The sequence below is a fragment of the Phoenix dactylifera genome, unplaced genomic scaffold, assembly GCF_009389715.1.
Source record: "Phoenix dactylifera cultivar Barhee BC4 unplaced genomic scaffold, palm_55x_up_171113_PBpolish2nd_filt_p 000626F, whole genome shotgun sequence".
NCBI lineage: Eukaryota > Viridiplantae > Streptophyta > Magnoliopsida > Arecales > Arecaceae > Phoenix > Phoenix dactylifera.
The window spans coordinates 203,534-227,425 of NW_024068019.1; the positions used below are offsets into that span (position 1 = coordinate 203,534).

The 23,892-nt window shown below is 39.6% G+C and overlaps 1 protein-coding gene across 1 annotated transcript; it reads left to right on the forward strand.

The window, feature by feature from the left end:
- Positions 1-2,099: 2,099 nt before the first annotated feature.
- On the forward strand, positions 2,100-3,990 carry LOC103697117 (zinc finger protein ZAT10-like). The gene is made up of 2 exons (XM_008778911.4): positions 2,100-2,996; positions 3,626-3,990. The coding sequence occupies exon 1, from the start codon at positions 2,109-2,111 to the stop codon at positions 2,982-2,984; it is 876 nt and encodes a 291-aa protein (XP_008777133.2). The 5' UTR covers positions 2,100-2,108; the 3' UTR covers positions 2,985-2,996; positions 3,626-3,990.
- The last annotated feature ends 19,902 nt before the right edge of the window (positions 3,991-23,892 follow it).

Here is a 23,892-nt window from a genome sequence, read left to right on the forward strand (position 1 = left end):
GAAGTAGCGGGAGCGGCGGAGCACTATGGAGTGGGGGTGGAGGTCGAGCAACTGGACGGAATCGGGGTCGTTTGGCTGGAGGAGGAGGAGGATGTCGGCGGTGGCCGAGGAGTCGAAGCCACAAAGGCGGGGGTGGAGGGGGGACGACAGCTGGGAGGGGGAGGAGGGTTCCGTCGGAGGAGAAGAGGCGGCTGCTGCTGCCAATGCGCTTCGAAGGGATTTGGGACCGGAGCGGCTGGAGGGGTTAGTGATCGGGAGAGAGGGGTTGGGATTTATTTGGTTGGGGGGGTGCAAAATGGCCTCCGACGACGCTTTAGAGAAAGCGTCGTAGGGGCTGGGATTTATTTGGACTCTGACGACGCTTTGGAGAAAGCGTCGTTGTGGGCGGAGGTCAGTTGGACTTTTATGACTCTTTTATGCGTTGTCTAATCATCCCATTTGGCCCACGACGCTATCCAACCTCCTCATTCTATCATCACTGCTGACACTATTTTAAAGTGTTGGCAAATTTTGGTGCTCGAGCTAAAATTACCGATGCTTCTACCTAGCGTCGGCATGTAAATGTTAGGATATCCAACTTTTTCTGTAGTGAGAGATTACAGCAGGTAACATGCTTCATCTTTGCATCACTATGAGAATCTGCTGAAGTCGACGATATCTTTCTTGTTCTGTTCTTCACGGTATACAAAATACCCAACTAGTATTGCAGCGTTATCTTTCACCAGAGACGCACGTCTGCTGGCTGTGCCATCCAGCTACACGTTTGAAGAGGGAGACATACTGTGAGCGAACCAAATTATTTTGTTAACCTCATAAAATTTCTTGCTACTAAAATGATGCCCCTGCCGTGATGCAATTAATTAATGCTCATTAACAAATCTAATCTCGCACTCATGAGCCTGATGCCATTTTTTTGAATGTAAACGTAGTCAAACTCAAGCCAAAGCCTAAACCCATTGCCTGCACCTCCTCCATAAGTTGATTTGTACAACGAGAAATAGCATAGTTAAAATTTGTAGAATTCTTATTACAGAATAATTATAAAATTTTCTTCTCGAGTGTTTCTTGTTTCCCACCTTTACGTTCTTTGCTTTGAAACAGAAACAAAGGAGCTGCTCTTTAGGTCTTAGTAATGGCTTAAAATGCCGCTCTTTTGTATCCCTATAGTGGTCATACTTTATGCCATACGGACATGTTATATGCCCTCTTCTTTTCTTTCTTTTCTTTTTTTTTTTTTTTTGGTAAAAACGATAATTTAAATTACTCTAACATGAGTACAACCAGCCAAATCAGTAGAAAGCAAAACATTCAAAGAAGAACAGCATCAACACTGCAGACCGAACAGTTTGACCTGCACCCTTCGCGCCTTTAAATCATCAAAATATAGTTGGATAGGATTTAGACATCAGCACTAATGAACCTAGTCGGCAGCAATCCATGGCATTACGTGGCTTAAACGCTCCTTATAGAAACTATTTGAAGTCCAAATGCAAGATGCAAGTAATCTTCCAGCTATAAATTATAGACGACAAACCCTCCATCATTCACAGGTATTTCAGAACTCTGGCGAACTTACAATATTGATCCAAACATGCATTGAACTAAGACGGAGGAAGAGAATTAGCAGCCCCCCAACAACTCGAACAGCACAATTACAGCACGTGGTCACACGCTGCACGGTAGAGCCCCATGGCCCATGCTTAAAAAAATCTCGGCGGCTTGAGGAATATTGGCGTGTAAAAAGAAAACGATAAATACGTGGCATCCACTCGAAGTGATTCCCACGAAACAGCGAAGACTAAGGTGTAGTACGTGTTCCCATTGTACAATATTACGTCCACCTTCCATCCAGTGAGATGCCTCCTCTCTTTAAATTAACTCCGGATCCCTGTTGTCCATTTTGATGCGTCATTGTTTAAGAAAAACGATTCACAAAGACTATTTAACGGCACGAGAAGATCCATCCATCGTGAGAGCCGGTTTCGTGTTGTTTTGACCAAAGAACGAGTCCACTCTCACCACATTTCGTGTTGACCCACGAGGCCACCAGTAGTCCTACCACTTAACGCGTTCCTGCGCCGCTTAACCTGCTCCAGCCCCCTAGTTTGATGCCACTCCCCACCCATATATTTGGACCACCCCGACACCATCTCCTTGCTCTCCACTCTTTAGCTCTCTCTGATTCCAATCCCTTCTCTTCTTTTGCTCTTATTCTCGCTGTTATCTGTAGCTCGATGGCTCTGGAAGCACTGGCCGTAACGCCGGCGCCGGCGCCGGCTTTGGTGTCGAAGTCAAGTGTGAGTGAGGCGACGTCGGAGGAGGTGGCACCGCCGCCTCAGCTCGAAACGTGCGCGAAGCGGAAGCGGTCGAAGCGTCACCGCTTGTTCGATCACCGCCCGACCGAAGAGGAGTACCTGGCCCTCTGCCTCATGATGCTGGCCCGCGGTGAAGGTGGGCCCGGTCACCGCCTCCCGTCCCCTTCTCCTCCGCCGCCGCCGTCGGCGGCGGAGGCGAGGCAGGATTTCAAGTGCTCGGTCTGCGGCAAGGCCTTCAGGTCCTACCAGGCTCTCGGAGGCCACAAGGCCAGCCACCGGAAGCCCGCTACCCCCTCCTCTGCCGGCGGCAGCAGCGGAGGAGGAGAGGAGGTGGTCTCCAGCGGCTCAGTCTCGTCGTCAGGAGGCGTGGGGAGGGTGCACGAGTGCTCGGTGTGCCACAAGACGTTCCCGACGGGGCAGGCTCTGGGGGGCCACAAGAGATGCCACTACGACGGCGGCGCCGCCGCCGCCGGAGCTGCCGGAGGAATCGGGGTGACGACGTCGGAGGCGGCGACATCGGGGCCGAGGGGGTTCGATCTGAACCTGGTGCCGCTGCCGGAGTTTGGGCGCCAAGCTACTGCAAGTCGGTGTTTGGCGGCGGCGGCGACGGAGGAGGAGGTGCAGAGCCCTCTGGCGCTGAAGAAGCCGCGGTTCTTAATTCCGGCTTAGAGAAACGCGACGGTATCTGAAGAGAGCCTAAGACCGCCTTTGTTTAGTTTATTATACTTGGCCTTGTAATCTTGTTAATGTTGAAATTATATTTGTTGGTGTACAGAGAATTGCTACTTAATTCGTTGTTGAATTTTGCAAATATTTCATTGTTGGTTCGAGATAAATTTTGTCTGAGAATTAAGATTAATTATTTTTGTCAGTATGGATACTGACTTGGTCCTCTCCTGAGTAAATTTAATTAAGATGTCGTGGGTTTTGGTGAGGGGATAAGAGGAGAAAAGGTAGGAGAAGAGGGAGCAGTTCTTTTGCGTGCATGCTCACTATTCTGTAAGAACGGAAAATAAAGCAAAAGCATTTTATAAAAAAATATTTTCTAGATTTTGTAAAAAGAAAAATAGAGATGCTGTTGTTTGCCCCTTCAAGAGGCCTCCATTTTGATTGTTCCCACTCTGCTTTATTGGATTTTAGGGCATGTTTTCTTGCAAGAAAATCCAGAGAATAAAAAAAAGTAATTCCATGAAATGAGTTTCCAGAGCAGTGCTTTCAGACAAGTTAAATATTCCATGTTATAAATTAGATTTATATTTTTTTATTTTTTATTTTTTAGAAAATAATTTTTGGGACTGTTTTCATTGCAGCGAAACAGGCGCACCAAATTGGCGGCAGGGACAGATTGGAGTTGAAACTTCAGAAGCTATAGAGGTTGGAGGTGGCATCTGGCAAGTATCTGAGGCCACTTTTGGTGCACTAAAATTAAAGAGGTTTGATCAATTATCTGATATAAGCCGAGAGTGATGATATGGTAGCTGTTTCGTGCTCGGAAGTTGGTCTTCCAAGTATTTTTTCCAACTCGCTAGATATGATGAAAAATGATATGTTTTTGAAGAAAATTATTAATCTCTAATAGTAGAAAATCAAAACATGTCCAATCACATTTGCTACGATGCTCTACGGTGCATGGATTGCACCACAGAATACTGTAACATGCTCGATGATCCATATGAGAAGATGGATAGCTATAGCAACCATATATCATATATGGCATCAAAAGCCATCTTGTATGATAACCGCCCATCTTTTGTTAATGGCAATCGAGCATGATACAACACTCTGTAATGCTATCCGCACACCGTACTGGATGTGTGACTTCTAGTTTAGTCTTTATATGATGCTGCATTTCTTCCACAAATGTGGTGGAGGGGGTAGGGCGAAAGAGATCTACGGCACAGTTCAGTCATCTAGGTGACTCCATGTAGGACCCATAGAAGCTTCCTTTTTTAGCCCTTAGATGGCACCCGATTTCTCCAATTGGAAGTAGCAGGGATCTTAGGTTGGATTGGGTAGCAATTAGTCGGCAACTAACATAATTTATTCCTGGTGGCTGGTAGATCGGCTATGATCAATTGCTTTATGTTGGAGTTACATTTATGTGGTGTGGTGGGGGAAGTGGGTTTGTTAAGAACTACTTTTAGTTGCAAGTCAATTGTCACAAAGTCATGTTGCTATGGGTTAGGGGTCCCATGACAATTAAGTCAAGCATGGTAGGTTAGTTGTTGTTTGAGACAAAAAAAATCAAGCCACATATTATTTCTCACAAAAAATTTAAAAAAAATAAATTCGAGCCACATGTTGCTCATGGGCCAATCCCTCATGAATGATATGCAAATCAGTTATACTAGCAGAAGTTAGTTGTAAGGATTTAACTTTCATGCCTTTGTCCTATCAAGATCCACTAATCCAAACATGTCTCGTAGGTTCCAACTTTTGTGGAATTAATATAGGAATTATCATGACAAAAGAAAAAAAAAAAGAAAAGAAAATACATTGGACTAAGGGTGGGCAATTTGGGTAGGAAGGTTGGCTTTGGTTGGGTAAAATTTGGTCAGATTAAAAAAATAAAGAAAAAAACTCGATCCAATCTGTTCTAGATTTTATCAAGAAATGAAAACCTAGCTTAAGTTCAGGAATTTTTTTAAAGTATAAAACTAAAATAATTTATATTAAAAAGAGAACTCAATCAGGAGGTATCAAATAGCAAGTTGGCATATCTTATATATTCTTCCTGTAAGTGGGTGATTAACTTGGTTGAGCAACTTGAGCTGGGCAGTTGGAAAAACCTGAACCAAGTGAAAGGTGATCAAATTTTGCCTAGATCTCTTTCTCAGTTTGTCTTCACATGGACTTGTCATTGCAAAATGGCAGCTCCAGATGCCCGACCCAAACTTGACCCATATTTAACAACATCAAATATAAATTCACGCTAATTTTATCGAGGCATCAAAGACTGAGTCGGTTTCAAATTTATCGAAACGGCTTCGAGCAAGTTGGCAGGTTCTGATCCAGTTAAGTGCCCCAATGTCTCAAGAAAATTGGATGTATCAGATGTCCAAAGTGCCATGGATAGTTAATATTCAATTTACTAGTGGCACATCTAGCCCATTGAGCACATATAATATATAAATGGGAAATACCATTCTCACTGATGAAGACATCAACAGAAGGTAGACCCACATAGCTTGATTAGTAATGAATACTCCACTGGTTAGTTAATACAAAGTCCTTCTGATCTCTTCTTTTAACTTTGGCCCATGAGGTTGCTGAAAAAGATAAGTGGAGACGGTCCTTTCCAAAAGGTGTTGCCTCATTATGTTGAACGAGTCTTGTAAACTGTTCTAAGAAGTTAAAGGAGTCAACTAGCACTTCTGAGTGAAGCTTTTCATGGCTTAGAGAAAATTCAATAGTCTTGAGTCTTCTCTGTCCCCACTTGGATGACTTCTTCCAAAGTGCCACCAGTTACCGGGAAGATTGTGGCATGGAAAAGAACAGGCAGCTTTCGTAACCTTAAATTCAAATAGACTTTTTTTTTTTTGAAGATAATATGGAGGAAGTGAATTACTTCGCCAACTTCATTAGAAGGTAAGTAGGGTCAAAATATAGATTCCCTTAATGAATGGATACTGGCGCTCCGCGAAGCAAGTTAAGACCTCGTGTTTCTCACCACGCTCGCCGCCTTAAGATGTCAAAGTCACCCACCTATCATCCCTCGCCGATGGTTACAACCTTTTTTAACAAATCTCGAAGCGCTCTAGGCAGCTCCTTCTCACCAATCTAGGAAAATCCTTGAGAGTGATTTGCCACAAATGAGGTCATTTAATCCGCATCTTAATTGTTTTTTCTATAAATATACTTGACCCAAAAGGAGACATCTCCACCTATCAAAATATAGATTCCCTTAATGGATACTGGCGCTCCGCGAAGCAAGTTAAGACCTCGTGTTTCTCACCTCGCTCGCCGCGCTAAGGTGTCAAAATCACCCATCTATCATCCCTTGCCGATGGTTACAACTTTTTTAACAAATCTTAGAGCGCTCTAGGCAGCTTCTTCTCACCAATCTAGAGAACTCCTCAAGAGTGATTTGCCACAAACGAGGTCATCCAATCCACAACTTCGTTAATTTTTCTATAAATATGCTTGACCCAAAAGGAGGCATCTCCACCTATCATGCCTCAAATGTGGATGGCATGGTTACAGCCTTTCAGTTGACAATCAAATATGAACAATCCCAAAGTGGGTCCTTGGGGGCCGACCTTCTTGGTGCCTCATGTAATGTTTTTCTTTTCCAGATGTGTAGGCGTTGCACGGCCCCATCCCATCAAAATCTCGGCCTCTCATCCCAAAGAGAGTTTCTACTTCCTATGGGAAGTCAGCGTCGAGATATCCCTTCTGTTTAAACCCATCTCCACTAGAACCAGAGGTCTAGCTTCGGAAAAGAAAGATAGCTTGCTATGCTGTTTCCCTCGCTGAGTTAGCTTCGAACTTGAAAAACCTGTTGTTTCTTTTCTTCTATGGGTTCCAGCAACTGATTGCAATTATAGTCTCAATTGCAGGAGTCAGCTTCTTGCCCAAAATTTTCCAACTCCATTCATTCCATAAATCTTGATACTGTAATTTGGTTGCGGCAAATGTTGAGATTCTGAAGAAGGCGGCCCCAAAAGCTTTGAGCATGAATGCACCCAAGCATTAGATGGTCAATCATTTTGCCGTGATTACTGCATCATGGGTAGAGGTTGGTCAGCAGTAGGGATTTTATTATGATAGCAAAGCCGGCTAAAAATTTTGATCTTCTCGAGGATCGAAAGCTTTCAAATTATTCTGTAGAAATGGGGCTTTATTTCCAGAATCTACTGTCTACAGCTGTAACAACCCAGAACCTCGCCCAAAAAGACTTGCCAGAAGGTATTATCGTCAGGTTCAAATCCATTTAAATCTAATCACAAGCACCATGATTGATCCATGGTCAGCTCCAATGGATCCGTGCTGTAGTGTCCTCTAGTTCACATAAGTTATAGGCTAGAGTCACTCTGATACTATTTGTAACAACCCAAGACCTCATCCAAAATGGCTAGTCTAATGGTATTATTTGAGTTCCTTCATTCTATATAAGTACCCAATATCTACCCAGCAAATAATCGATATGGGACTAAACATATACTACAAGAAAATTGGGCATTAGCGACGCTTTTTTTGGCCTTTAGCGACGCTTTTAAGCGTCGGTAAAAACCATCCCGACGCTTTCCTAAGCGTCGGTAAAGCGTCGCCTATGCTACAGTGGGAAAAATATTTTCCGACGCTTTCAAAAGCGTCGGAAATTAGCGACGCTTTTTAGCGACGCTTTTTAGCGACGCTTTAAAGCGTCGTTAAATGTGATTTTAACGACGCTTTAAAGCGTCGTTATAATATTATTTTTTTAAAATAAAATTTCGTGATTTTAACGACGCTTTAAAGCGTCGTTAGAATATTATTTTTTTTAAAAAAAATTTCGTGATTTTAACGACGCTTTAAAGCGTCGTTAGAATATTATTTTTTTTAAAAAAAAATTTAATTCATCCAATCACATAAAATATATATGACTCCAGAATCACATGGTAACTGCATAATATAATTCATCCAATCGCTAAAATATATACTAGTGGTTGCAGCATAACAATTTCAGCTCTAATTATGAAGCAACCACATATCTTTTGACTACAATTGGGCACAATACAATAGCCATGGATGGTGTCTCCAACATAACTGACATGGAACAAGGAGACAGACTGAAAAAGGGATAGGCAGTGGATAAGATGACACCAAATAGTACATGTTCTCAGGAATTTACACTACTGAAATGACAGGAAGTTGGATAATAATAATATGGAGATGATTCTGAAAATTGATTAGCATGTCATGAACAATAAAAATGGATAAAAGAATATAATGAGGATATGAACCGAAACACAGCTTCTTTAAGAAATGAGCACTTGGCTTCTGTACAGGAAAGAGTCTCTCTTCAATTGATGATTAATTTTATAGATCTCAAACTACTTTTCTTCTTCTGGTGGCAATGTTGGACTCTTTGAGCACAAGCTGATACTGTGAAGCTCTTTCATCCTCTCCATGGGGTTGCACAAACCTGAGAAATTTAACTAATTTGGTCATTCAGTTGAAAGAAATTTTCTGTAGTTGGGCATGTACAAACCGGATGTGAATACTAGAAGGTTGTCCGCTGATGGCACCACGCTGACAGTGTTCAATGAACTAATTTATTATGACAAATGATCTAACTGTTGGATCTCTCAGATATTTTTCACATTGAATCAAATAACAAGCAAGAAATTAATGACAAACATGCTAAATCTAAGAACTGAGTTAAAATGTGTAGTATTGTCGGTACATGAATGCATCGAGCTTTTGTTATATAGGGCATACATGCAAAAATTTCAATGCAATCAAATGACAAGTGCTTTCTTTTCCTTTTTTGATTTCTTATACAAGGGATATTTATAGTTCTTTCCTTGTGTGCCAAAAATAATCCATAATGAATGCCTTTTGAAATAACATTGATTAAGATGATTAATAGGATAACGGTGAGATCTAGAAAGAGTTAATTTATGTCTGTTTATGTTGAGTTGAATATACAAGTTATAAATATAATGAGCAGCAATATCCAAAATTTTGGGAAATAGACTGAGCTCTAATTATGGAGCATTTGATAAGAGTGTGTTCCTCCACAACACACTCTTATCCCACTAAATTCCAAGAAAGAATGCAGCATTACAGTTCAGATCACCAAATCCCGCAAAAAGACCACCAAATAAGGCAAAAGATAGAACCATTATCACATAGAGATCTAAGGAAACTATCTCAGCAAGAATCCACAGTTCAGATGAGCAAATCGGCCAAAATAACCACCAAACGAATGGAGAAAAGAGAGAGAATCACAAGAAAGAAAGCCAACAAAAGTATCTACTCCGTACCTGCCCTGACCCCGGACGCGCCGGCCTTCTTCAAACCCTTCTTCTTGACGATGAAGCTGGCGCCGATGAATAAGCTCGAGGACAGCGCGAGGATGAGGCCCTTGATGTTGTCGGCGGACATCCCGGTGTAGGACTCCACCCAGCTCCTCCCCGACGCCGCCCCCGGCGCCATCGCGGAGAAACCCTATCGATCCGGACGCTACCTCGAGATCCCCACCGCCCGTCCCACGGCGTCGCCCATGGCGGCGGCAGCGGCAGCGGCTTGTTAGCGGGAAGGGAAAGCACCCGTGCCGCTAGATTTCGGGACGTAGGGGATGGCGCACGCAGCGGAGAGTCGGCGGCGGGGTGGATCCGTGGTTGCGGTGGGTCGTCGCCGTCGGTCGCCTCGGTCTTGTCGGAGATCTAGCGGCAGTGGGCGAAGAACTCGCGGAGAGAAGCGAGAAGACGCACAATGAGGAGGTAAGCGGAGAAAGAAAGTAGAAGGTTTGCCGGGGGGTGAATGGAAATATGATAGGGGAAGGAGAGGGGAAGAAGATCCCAAACCTGGCCAACGGAGAGGGGGAGAAGGGGAAGGAGATGCGGCGGAGGAACACGATTTGGGATCGTTCGTCGGAGGAGATTGGCTGAGATCGGTGAAAAGGGCTGAGGACGGAGAGGGTCGGTCGCCGTGAGTTAGGGATTTAGGGCTGTGGGCTATGGAGGGAGGGGGTCGATGGGGTTTTGTGGAGGGGAGGAGTGAAGTCCGACGACGCTTATAAGCGTCGTCGTATTTTTTTCCTACGCCGACGCGTACAAGCGTCGGCGGAACCTTTTTTACCAACACTTTAAACAAGCGTCGGCGGTTACCGTTGCAAGAAAAAAATTTGCCGACGCTTATTTGTAGCGTCGGCAATATAGAGTCGCCAAAACCCTTTACTGTTGTAGTGATACGTCTGCACGGGTTCTCACAGCATAATTAGATAGATTTACTGTACTAATCTTTGAAGATATTGCATGTAACTCCGCACCAGCTGCATGAGTCATCGAATACCTAAAGTTCTCTACCCAGCTGTTTTGCGACATGAACTCCAAAGTCTACTGTCTATTTCCATCTAAGAGGTAAGAGCCTAGTTAAAATAATCCATAAACCTCAAGAAGTCCTTTCTCAAATCATGGTTTTTAAGAATAGTATGCCATGCAAAACTTGTTATAATTCAATACTTCATCCAAAAAAACTAGGCGAAAAGTATTATTTAGATTCTTTGATCCTATATAAATACCCAAAATTTATCCAACGAACAACCGTTGTGGACCTAAACATACGCCTACACGAGTTTGCACAAAACTAACATCTGCCTTGGTTTCTACTGCTCCGAGTAGTACTTTCCCGACCATTTAAGTAGTGCTTGATTTAAAGAGCTAAGATTAGAGACTCCATACCCCTAGCTTCTTGGGGCGGCAGACTTGGGCCCAGTAAGCAAAATAATTAGATTTTGCGCCATGGAGCTTGATAAAGAAAATCTCTGCAGTTTCTATTAATCTTTTGAATAACCACTGCTGAAAGTTGAAGGGCAGACATCCACTAAATCGGAACAGCTCCCAACGTTGCTTTCACCAACGTGAGCCATCCAACCATCATTAATGTCTTCTTTTTTCATCCACCTAACTTTTGTACTAGTTTTTCCAACAAAAAATTCCACTCACCTTGCTTGATGACCAATTGATGAAGGGGTATACCAAGGCAATGGATTGGCAGACTAGCAACCTTGCACCCTCTGGAAAACCATGTGTATGTTCTTCACTTATGTTTAGACCTATGAACTGCGACTTGTGAAAGTTTATTTTGAAGCATGCAAGCAACTCATATGCATATAAAATAAACTTGAGCATGCTAAGATGACTATTATTAGCATTGCAGAAAATCAACATGTCATTAGCAAACAGTAAGCACTGGAATTGACCAGTGACTTCAAAAGGTCCATTGATGACTTGAGCATGCTAAGCTAGAGATAAAGTGTGAGGACTCATGATGGAGGAAATAGACATGGACCCGTACGGACGTATGTTTAGCACTATGAGATTGTTTAGCTTATATAGTTGCGCATTAAAGATACAGAGATGCTTCAAATCACTTATGAGATTGTTCAGCTTATTGGATAGTTTAACAAGTCTACTTACATACCACTATCTTTGTAAAAGTTTTTTTATTGCTCTTTTGTGTTTTTCTTTATTGCAAATCCTTTATAACTAGTTTCTGTAAACTCCCTTTTCTAATAAAGACCGGGTTGCTTTGCCTCTCTCTTAATCAAAAAAAAAAAAAGAAGAAAAGACAAGCAGTTCGATTCGACACCAAAGACCCGATAATCTGCTTAGACGAATAGACAAAGCTTTAGAGATAATCTTAATCACTCCTTTAGTAGCAGGGATTCCAGTTGATCTTTGAGACCATTTCTCTCCTCCCACTCCTCAGTGGAGAGACCTTTCTGTTCTTCTAATGTTTTGTGGAGCAGACCTCTCTTTTTAACTCTAGAATGTTACCAATGTTCTTCCTGCTCCACACTCTCAGTTTAGATCCGAGATAGCAGTGCTTCAGAACCATGCTGGTAGCTCCATCAGATGAAGCTGGTGCTTCCTTCCATCATTGTTGAATCAATTCATCGAACCCCGGGATACAATACTAAAGGTTTTCAAATATGAAGGTCTTCCTGATTGCTCTATCTTTTTTTTTTTTTGCTTAAAGAAAGAAGAAGGGAGAATAAAGGGACAAGCCCACCCCCACATAGCAGCCCCCCACTGGGCTCCCACCCCGCCAGGAGAATGTTCGATGCGGGTAGAAATGACCGTGTTGGGCACCCCGGCTGGTTTTACTCATACCTTCCCCACCTGTGGGCCTGGCTTGGCTACCCCTTTGGGCTCCGGCACGAACCCTCCGTGTGAGTACGTCACACTCGGTACCACCAAAGCTACTAGCCGACCAATGGCGCTTCCAGACCTCGTGTCCAGGCGTTGGGCATCCGGTCCTCGAATTTAATCTTCGGTGGTGTCTTAAAGAGACTAGCAAATGGATGTGGTCGGACATAGTTCTTATCAAAGGAGATAGAGAAGAATGAGGGAAGTGACTGTTGTTGCAAAAATAATAGATGGAAAGAAGGAAGAACTTATCAATTGAGGCGTGATTTCACTGTCCTTAAAAATAGATCACGCCTCTCGGAGAATGAATCTCGGTGTAGCAGGTAATGGCGGCCTATCCTCCAGGATACAACAACTAGATCACTCCAAGCGTACACTTGTAGATGCAGTGACTCTATCGAACAACCCAGAACTGCTCAGAAAGATGGAACAAAGAAGAGTATATCCTCTCGGAAACACAGAAAATAGAGAGAGACTCTTGGAAATACAGAAAAACAGAGAGGGAATGAAGATAAGATTTTCTTATCTTAATCCTCGGACAAAACAAGAGACAAAACAAAACAGTTATAAAATTTAAATTCAAAAAACTAAACGGCAAAAAGAAGCCAGACACAAACCCATCTCCCGCACCCACGTAGGGGGGACCCCCCCTTGCGCGCAATGATCGAGCGTGATGCGCCCGGTGAAATGTTTTCGGATCGGATTTGCCAATTTTGCCTTGGACCTCCATTGGGTTCATGCGCGCGTAGGCTACTTACTTTCTTTGCTTCACCAAGTTTAAAAGGTTGAATACTACATAAAAACTTTTTGAGTTTTATCTCTTTTCAATGCGGGACTAAAGAAAGTGCACTAAATAAAGGACAAAAGATAAAGAAGGGCAGACTTGAAATTTTAAAATATTCCAACAATCCCCCACATATTTTAAAATTCAATAAGATAATAAGATAAAGAGCGGGAGAGTTCAATGCATCAAAATGGTGTCTTTGAAACTATGAACTATTTTTAGGACTAGTAAGTATGGCTTAAAGAACTTTGGTGACATATGAAATTTCTATGAACCAAAAGTTCTTCACGTAAATCAGTGACTCATAGACCACATTGACCTCTCAAGTTCTGGGCTTGTTCTAAACGGGTTGGTGCAAATAGGCCATGCACCTTACCTGGATATTCATGAGTGCTTTAGAGAACTGCCTAATTCTCATAGGAAGCGGCCCCACTCCCACACCCATATAGGTGGATCCATCAAGTGTGTACTGCAAGTAGACATACCATCCTAAAGGACTATGGTATCCATTAAAAGCTTTACCTCATCCTCATATACTGCAGTTGGCACTATCTACACCATAGGGAGGGATTCTCAAAATTAAATATGATAGTGTACTCACAGTCAACAAGCGACTCGTTATTACCCATATGAACATGCTTCATGGAATTTCCAATCACACATGTTGGGTTCCTGTCGTTATTGACTTCGATATAGGCATTAGTTCCATCCCCCTCGATGTTTCACTCACTAGTTTTTTACCTAGTGATTTTGTCAGAGGATCGGCCAAATTCAACTCTGACTTTACAAAATCTAGGGATATAATCCCATCATCAAACAGCTGCCTTACAATATTATGTCTCAACTTTATGTGTCTACTCTTCTCATTATAAACTTTATTCTTAGCTCGATATATAGCAGCTTGGTTATCATAAAGAATAGACATAGAAGGTATTGGTTTATTCCATAATGAAATATTCCCCACAAGATTTCTAAGCCATTCAGCTTCAAAACCTGCCTTTTCTAAGGCAATAAACTCGGACTCCATCGTAGATCCAGTGATGCACGTTTGCTTGGATGATTTCCAAGATACTGCACCCCCATCAAGAGTAAAGATATATCCACTCATGGATTTCATCTCATCTGAATCAGAGATCCAATTTGCATTACTATACCCTTCTAGTACAACTGGAAATCACGATATAACAAACCATAATTAATGGTTCCTTTCAAATACCTTAGTACTCTATGAACAGCACTCCAATGATTCTTACTAGGATTATGAGTATACCTACTCAATCTTTCTACTGCATAAGCAATATCAGGACGAGTGCAGTTAACTAAAAACATTAAACTACCAATAATGCGAGCATATTCTATTTGTAAGATACCATTTTTTTTATTTTTCTTTAAATGTATACTAGCATCATATGGAGTAGATACGGGTTTACTATCATAATGCTCAAATTTTCTTAAGATTTGCTCAATATAGTGTTTTTGTGATAACATAAGTCCATTAAAACTTCTTGTTATCTTAATTCCAAGAATTACATCAGCTTCACCCATATCTTTCATATCAAAATTAGAAGCCAAAAATTTCTTAGTATCTACAACTATATTCAAATCAGTTTCCATTATAAGCATATCATCAACATACAAACATATGATCATAACAATATTATTGTAACCTTACTATAAACACACTTATCAGTCTCATTAATTAGAAAATCATTAGATACCAATACTTTATCAAATTTTTCATGCCATTGTTTAGGTGCTTATTTTAATCCATATAAGGATTTTACTAATTTACAAACTTTGTGCTCATTACCAGGAACAGTACAACCTTCTGGTTGTTCCATGTAAATTTCTTCATCTAATTCTCCATTCAAAAATGCAGTTTTTACATCCATTTGGTGAATTACTAAATTATGAATGGATGCTAATGCAATGAGTACTCTAATAGATGAAATTCTAGAAACTGGTGCAAAGGTGTCAAAATAATCAATATCTTTTCTTTGTGAGTATCCTTTCGCCACTAATCTTGCTTTAAACTTATCAATTGAATTATCAGATTTTAATTTTCTTTTAAAAATCCACTTACAACCAATTGATTTAGCACCTGTAGGTAAATCAACTAAGGTCCATGTATGATTAGACAAAATAGACTCAATTTCATTATTAATAGCCTCATTCCAAAAAGGTGCATCAACATAAGTTACTGCTTCTTTATAAGTTTGAGGTTCATTATCAACAAGAAAAGTATAGAAGTCATTTTCGAAATTTTTCTCTTTTCTAGTTCTTTTACTTCTTCTTAAATCAACTTCATAATTTTTCTGTGCCTCCTTTTCTTGTTTATTATGAGGCAGAGAGTCAATTTTTTCTTTTCCTAGTTTCATAGGAAAGATATGTTCAAAGAAATCAGCATTTTTAGATTCTACTATAGTGTTGGGTTCCATAATATTAGATTCACATTTTAATACCAAGAATCTATAAGCAACACTATTTAATACATAACCAATAAATAAGCAATCAAAGCTTTTAGGTCCCAACTTTCTTTTCTTTGGTTCAAGTAATAGAACTTTGGCCAAACACCCCCACACTTTAAGATATGTAAGGTTAGGTACACGGCCTTTCCATAACTCATAGGGTGTCTTACCAGATTTCTTATAAGGTATTCTATTTTGAATGTGATAAGCAGAAAGAATAGCTTTCCCCCACAAATAAAGAGGTACTCCTGAGCTTATTAACATAGCATTCATGATTTCTTTTAGAGTTCTATTTTTACGTTCAGCAACTCCATTAGATTCAGGAGAATATGGTAGGATAATCTCATGAATTATGCCTTTATCTTCACAAAATTTATTGAAGAGATTATACTCATATTCTCCTCCTCTATCAGTCCTTATTCTTTTAATTTTCTTATCAAATTTATTTTCTACTTCAGTAACATATTGCTGAAATTTTTCAAAAGTTTCATCTTTAGTCCTAAGTAGATATACCTTAGTGAATTTAGAATAATCATCAATAAAGGTTATGTAAAATCTTTTTCCTCCTCTAGTTGGAGTGTTTTTCAAATATCCTAAATCAGAATGAATTAATCCAAGCAATTCAATTTCTCTTTCTATTGACTTATGAGTCTTTTTGGTAGATTTAGACTCCACACATACTTCACATTTATCATTCACATTTCCAAAAGTAATGTTATTTAACAAGCCTAGGTCTTTCATTTTCTTGATGTAAAAAAAATCAACATATCCTAATCTTCCATGCCATACATCAATAGAATCAATCAAATAAGCAGAAGATCATGCATTTTCATTCATAGTTTCGGTTATATTCAAGACAAATAAGCCCTGGTTACAATAACCCTTTCCAATGAAAACATTGTTCTTAGTCATTACAATTTTATCAGACTCAAAAATACACCTTAACTCCAGCATTTTCTAATAAAGAAACAGATACTAAGTTCTGACGGATATTAGGAACATGCAGCACATCATTCAAGGAAAGAACTTTTTCTGATGTTAGCTTGAGGAGTACTTTTCCTTTGCCAACCACTGGCGAGGGTCTCGAATCACCCATGAACACTTGTTCTTCACCTTCATTCAATGGAGTGTAGGAAGTAAATGCACTCCTATTGCCACAAATATGTCTGGTAGCCCCAGAGTCTACCACCCAGTCCTTTGCTCCCATAACCATGTAGGTTTCGGACACAACTGCTGCAATAATATCTGTCTCCACCAAGTTAGCATTTGGTTTAGCAGATATGTCATTTCTTTTCCTAAACCTGCATTGATTAGCATAATGTCCAGGTTTTCCACAAACAAAACAAGTTCCTTTTCTTTTAAAACCAGGACCTTGGAACTTAGGTTTTTTAACATTTTTGAGATAAGGCTTCTTGGACTTTGAACGAGACCCACCAGGTTTGCTAACTATTACATTTGCTTTGGAAGTTATTTTCTTGGCTAATTGTTCTTGTCTCTGACTCGATTTTATTCTTCAATTCTAATATGAACAATAACATCTTCAAGACTCATGTGTTTTCTTTTGTGCTTCATGCTGTTTTTATATTTTTTTCCAAGACTCAGGTAACTTTTCAATCAGACAACCGGCTAGGAAAACTTCCTGAAGTATTATGTCTTCATTTTTAAGATCAGTGACCAGCCTATGAAAATCATGAATTTGGGTTGACACATGTTAGGAATTGTATCCTAAGAGTCAATCGCCAGTGCGCTGATGGTTAAATTTTGTAAATAAATTGACAAATTAATAAAATATTATTTGGCATTATTCATCATTTCATTGTACATCTTCAAATGAACTCTTATATGATGAAGTCCATAGGACTTGTTTTATGATAAAGGAGGATTTATCTTCAAGTCCTTAAAACTGTTCGCGATCAAATGATATGCGGTTACTAGGACGGCAGCATTATCGAGATTAGGTCGTTGTGTGACATATACGTTGGTTGTCCTCTTAACCAAGAAGTGTGGAGACACTGATATGTTACACAGGTGAAATGTAGGAGTACATTTCACTGAACGTGACCAATTTCGGAATGCTCTACTATCAAGAGATGTTCCGAGTGGATATGGGTATAAATTTGGCCCTCTGACCTGAGACCGCAACCTATGACTAGCAAGCAACTCACTGTACTTTGGTACCGGACTACCTGAATTTCTAATTCAGTGACGGAAGGTCACTGGGTATAGTCAAGTACTTGCGTAGTTAGTTGTGAGTCAAGATGGAATTGACCCCTCCTAGAAATAAGAGATAATACCTTGTGTTCAATTTAGCAAAACTTTGGCCAAGGTAATCCTTGTGAGAAGTCACAATATTTCTAAAGTTGAATCACATCATGGATGCACTTATTACAGAGTTGACAGAACTCTGAAGTCATCCTAGCATTTAGGAGTCATAGGGATAAATTATATGGTAACCATAGTCCAAGGATTTTTGAATGTTGCTTTGCGATCATTCGGCCTATCCGGACGTCGGGTACCATTGCTAGATGGTCATTTCGATTAGTACAAGAAGTTGTTCTTGTGCTACCGGCTTAGGTTCGAACCTATGGGGTCACACGCATAGAAGTTTCTAGGTTGATCAAATGGCTAATTAATGATTAAGAATCATTCAGGGATAATTTGGTCAATTCGATTGACAAATTATCCTAAGCAAAAGTTGCATTAAAATAATTATTGAATTATTGGAGGGTTAATTAGTAATTGGATTACTAATAAATTCAATTTGATTGAATTATTGGACTTTAATTAAGCCAAATTGAATTAGATTCAATTTGGACTAAATTAGGGTTTGACTTAATTCGATCGGATTCGATCCGAGCCGATTGGGCATAACCTAATTGATCGGACTTGACCCAATTGGATTGGGATTGACTCTAGTCAATTAAGAGTCATTATTATGAAGAATTAGGTGAAATTAATTGCAATTGGATTGCAATTGGGCTGATTTAATGAGCCAAATCAAATTGGGTTCGACCCAAATTAATTTGGGTTCATGATTGGGTCAATTTGATTAAACCAAGGTTTGTGCGGATTTTAAAGATCACATGTCGTCGTAGGATGAATATGACTTAAGTCATGTTCACACTATGCGGACTTTAAAGTCCACATGGCATCGTAGGATGCATGCTCCCAAATCAATTAATTCTTCTAATGAGATTAGGAATCCTAATGTGATTAGGAAATTAATCAATTGATTAAGTGGACACATGTCAGGCATCTATGAGCACAAGGATTGGACACTTGGCATTAATCCAAGGGTGGGTTATAGTCCCATACTCCTAATAAGATTAGGAGAAGCCCTAAACCTAATCTATAAAAGGGTAGCAAGAGAGACATTATGAATTAATTCTCTCCTCTTCCTCTCCACGCCAAGGGTTTAGTGATTATGATTTTTTTAAGAACTTAGAGTTCTGAAAAATTCAAAAAAGGGTCACTTTATTACTTCTCCTCTTCTTCTCTTCTCCTTCTTCATCTTCATCCTTCATCTCATAAGATCAATCAAAGGTTGATTGATTTTAGGAATAACAAAACTAGCCACAGTAGGGTTCTGCGCAAGCTAGCACTTCCACGGGATCAGATCAACCCGGAGCTTCGCGTGGATCATCCGTAAAGGCCAGACACGTGTGTGGCTACGAGGCTTGACTTTCAGATCTTCAAATCCAACCTCTTCATCATAAGGTATGAGATTTATTTTATCTTAGTTAGATTTAGAACTTAACAAGGATTGCTGATTTTCTAATTCTATGATTAATCATACTTATAGTTATTTTTACATAAATAGTTTAAATGTTCCTATAATTTATTTTTGAGATATGATCTCCCTTGCATGCTTGAAATTAAAGAGTTTAATTTTATCTTTCCGCTGCATTTTTCTAAAATTTTTTAAAATTACATGCATGCAAAAATCGGCTTTTTTCTTTCAATTGGTATCAAAGCCAGGTTGAATGTTTAAACAATTTATGCTTAAAATAATTGTAATTAAATCTGAGATTTATAAATATGTTTAGATCAGATCTAAAGAAGATTTATGAATGATTTAATTACTATTTTTGCATGATTAACTAGATCTGAAATTTGGATGCATGTGATGCATGTTTTATGATTAATATATGTGATATATTGAACATGTAAAATTTAAAATCATAAACTTATTTAGATTAGATCTAAATGCAATTTATGATCCTTTTAATCTCTAATTTTGTAAGACATATAAGATCGGAAAATAAATGCTTATGATGCATGTTATTTAAGTTAATTCATGTTAGTTTATATATGTGATATATGAACATAAATCGTTAATGATTTAAACATGAATTAAATATGAAATCAAAATGTTTAATTCACAAATTTAGATCTGATTTTAAGAACTAAAAATTTGTAATTAACATCTGATTTAAGACTTATACAATGATCTAAATTTTTTTCATAAAACTACACTTAATTGAGAATTTAGTGACCTAGAATTGTGAATTGAATTTCTATGACAAATTGCATAAGTCTTGGGGGTTTGGGTTAGCTCAAGTCAAGTTCTCTAATTGGGTTAGACCTTAGGTTAGAATCAAATTGTGGAATAATTGAGTTAATTGATTAAATCTAACTAAGTAGTAATTAGATCAAATCAAGATAACTCAATTCAATTTACAATAGTTATAGATTGATCAGTTCCATGTTTTGATCAGACCAAGATGGAACTTGATTTAAGCTCCGTGGTTGAGCCCGAGTCATTAGGATGGTCAAAATCAAAATTGATTAACCAGTCGATGTCTAAGGTAAGTTTGGCAGACTCGACCGGTGGTTTTTAATTGGGAGCTACTCACACTGATGCGTCTTTGTCGAGTTAATGGCATATCCCTTCCACCGATCTCACTTACCTGGCCGATTTGGTCAATCATTTTTTGATTGGATCATTAATAATTCGAGTTAACCCATGCCTGTAAGGAAAATCAGTTTGACTGATTTAGGTGCCTCCTTAACCGGTTTGAATCTAATTCTTTATAATCTGACTTGGTGAAGTCAGTGGGAGAATTTAGGTAAACCGGATCTTCTTATCTATCCTAATTTAATCCTCTAAAATTATTAGGTTCTTAAAATGAAATAGTTATGGGGATAACTAGGTCATAGCCTCCCATTAAGTTAGATGATAATGAGTCCAATGTTTCGATAATCATTGGAGGTGCCACACGCCTGGTGCTTATCGGGCATTGGAATTATCATTTGATGTATGATGAGTCGAGTGTACCTTCAATAGGTGGTCAGGTGGGCCGAGCTATACTCGGGTCATCTATTAGTTGATTACATAGAACCCTATCATTTAATGGTTGGACCTAACCAGAATCTTCGGTGGAGGCGCCACACGCTTGCCAAAGAGACTGGGGCAAAATTATCACTAGAAATTGTTTGGTGAAACAATTGGTTCAGAACCTACCAATAGGTACATATGGGTTGGCCGAGCCATACTCGGGCCCATATGCGATCAATTGGGTTCTAGTGCTCACTAAAGATTTAAGTGTAATTCTTCGAATTTGAGGTAGAGGCTACAAATTTGTATAAAATGGTGGAAGGACCTTTAGACTAAAGTCCAAGTCTTTAGGGTATTGTCAATTCATATACTGATAGCCGATTTTCTTTTTATGCAGAAATGGCCACTAATTTGTCACTTCGTTCATTGTTGGATAATGCATGAACGGATCCTTTATGTGATAACGGATCCAGCACCTGAGCAGCCTGCTGCTAATGCATGGGGTGCGGTCAGAGAAACTTATCAGAAGTGGCTCAGTGACCGTATCACTATCCGATGCATTATGCTTGCTGCATTGAGCGACGAGTTCAGTCGCCGGTTTGAGAACGCCCAACCCGAAGAAAATGTTCAAGTATTGAACGAATCTTTTGGCACTTCCGACGATGTTGAAAGACACAAGACTAGTTGTGCTATTTTCAGCGCACGGATGAAGGATGGGGCATCGGTGACTGATCATGTGTTGTACATGATTGAGTTGATCGAGCGCCTGTGCACTCTCGGTTTTCCCCTTCATGATCAATTGGGGAAAGATGCTATACTGAACTCTCTTCCTGGTTCGTACCGCCTATTTCTCACCAACTTTTGTATGACGAAATCGGTAGTAAATTATCACCAATTGTTGGGTTTACTACAAACTTTTGAGAAGGATCACCAACTCCTAAAAGGGTCGGTAAATTTAGTGAGAGGTTCATCCAAGGGTCGTGGTCCTTTTAAGAAAGGAAAGAAGAAAAACAAAAATCAAAAGAAAAAGGTGCATCGTGCAGAGCAAAGTCAGACTAAGAATAAGAAGTCTGATCAGAGTAAGGCAGAGTGCTTCTACTGTAAGAAGCAAGGGCATTAGAAGAGGAACTGTCCTCAGTATATTGCCTCTCTTGACCCGAACAGGCCAAAGAAAAAGATGCAATCAGTTGCAGATCAAGGTACTTATATGATAACACCTTGTAATTTTTCAATATGTGATAATTCGACCTGGGTATTGGATACCGGAAGTCCTTTTAATATTTGTAATTCGTTGCAGGGACTACAGGTCAGTGAGAGATTTGAAGAAAGCGAAAGGTTCCTAAATGTTGAAGATGGAAGATCAGTTCCAGTTCTAGCTTTAGGGATTCTGAAACTCGTATTCAATTCTCAAATAATAGTCTTAAGTGACTGTCACTTTTATCCTTTTTTCTTATTGAATGTAATTTCTGTAGGCCTTTTGGCCATGAACGGTTATGAGATTTCAATAAAAAAAAATTACTGTGATATCGTTATGAATGGTGTTACTGTAATACATGGACAATTGAGTAATAGGATTTACATATTATCACAGCCTGTTCATGTAATGTACAAGTCCAATAAACGCCCTAGAATAGATATTGTCACGGATGTCTATCTTTGGCATCATAGGCTAGGTCATATTAACAAGAACAGGATGAACATGTTAAATAAAGAGAAAATCCTCAATATTAATGATTGTGAGTCATTAACAACCTGTGAATCATGTCTTCTTGGTAAGATGACCAAGTCACCTTTTACTGGAAAAGGTGAACGAGCCAATGACTTATTGACCCTAGTACATTCTGATGTATGTGGGCCAATGAGCACAAATGCTAGAGGCGGATATGCATATTTCATTACTTTCACAGACGACTTTTCGAGGTATGGTTATGTCTATTTAATGAGACATAAATCTGAAGCATTTGAAATGTTCAAATTGTATCGTAATGAAGTAGAAAAACAAACTAGAAAGAGTATTAAAATTCTTCGATCAGATTGAGGGGGTGAATACCTTTCCAATGAGTTTTTGACATATCTAGAAGAGAATGAGATTCTTTTTCAATGGACTCCTCCTGGTACACCACAGTATAACGGCATGTCAGAAAGGAGAAATCGAACTCTATTAGATATGGTTCGATCTATGATGGGGTTTGCTGATCTGCTCATATCCTTTTGGGGATATGCACTTGAGTCAGCCTGTTATATACTTAATAAGGTTCCAAGTAAATCTGTGAATAAAACACCACATGAGATGTGGACGGAACGGAAACCGGTACTCTCTCACTTTAGGGTTTGGGGGTGTCCGGCGTACGTCAAATGTTTGAAGACAGACAAACTTGAACCCAAGTCTGACAAATGTTTCTTTGTCGGTTATCCTAAAGAAACTAAAGAATATTATTTCTACCTTACTGAAAAACAAAAGTTGTTCGTAAGCAATAGAGCTGTTTTCTTAGAGAAAGAATTTCTTAGTGAAGGAACTAATAACTCTAATGTTGAACTTAGGGAAGTTCAACATGTAGAAGATATGACACTATTCACTGAATCAATTGAGTTGGATTTGATTAGATCAGATCTAGAACCCATTTTAGATGCACCATTAAGGCAATCAGGTAGAGTACCACGTCAGCCGGACAGATACTATGGTTTCTTGGTCCGGGATGGGGATCCTGTCGAACTTGATGAAAACGATGAGGATCCGATCACCTACATGGATGCAATGCAGAGGTATGACTCTGATGCATGGCTTGGAGCCATGCAATCCGAAATGGAATCCATGAAGGTCAATGATGTATAGACATTAGTTGACCCATCCGAAGGGATTAAACCCATAGGGTATAAATGAATTTTCAAAAGGAAACGGGACACAGACGGAAAGGTAGAAACCTATAAAGCCCGTCTGGTTGCCAAAGAATATCGTCAACGTTATGGTATTGACTATGACGAGACGTTTTCTCCTGTGGCAATGCTCAAATCCATTCGGATTATACTTGAGATAGCATCACACTTATATTATGAAATCTGGCAAATGGATGTAAAACCGCTTTTCTAAATGGAGATTTAGAAGAGGAGGTGTATATGATGCAACCTGAAGGTTTTATATCTACGGATGAGTTTAAGGTGTGCAAGCTTCAAAAATCTATTTATGGATTAA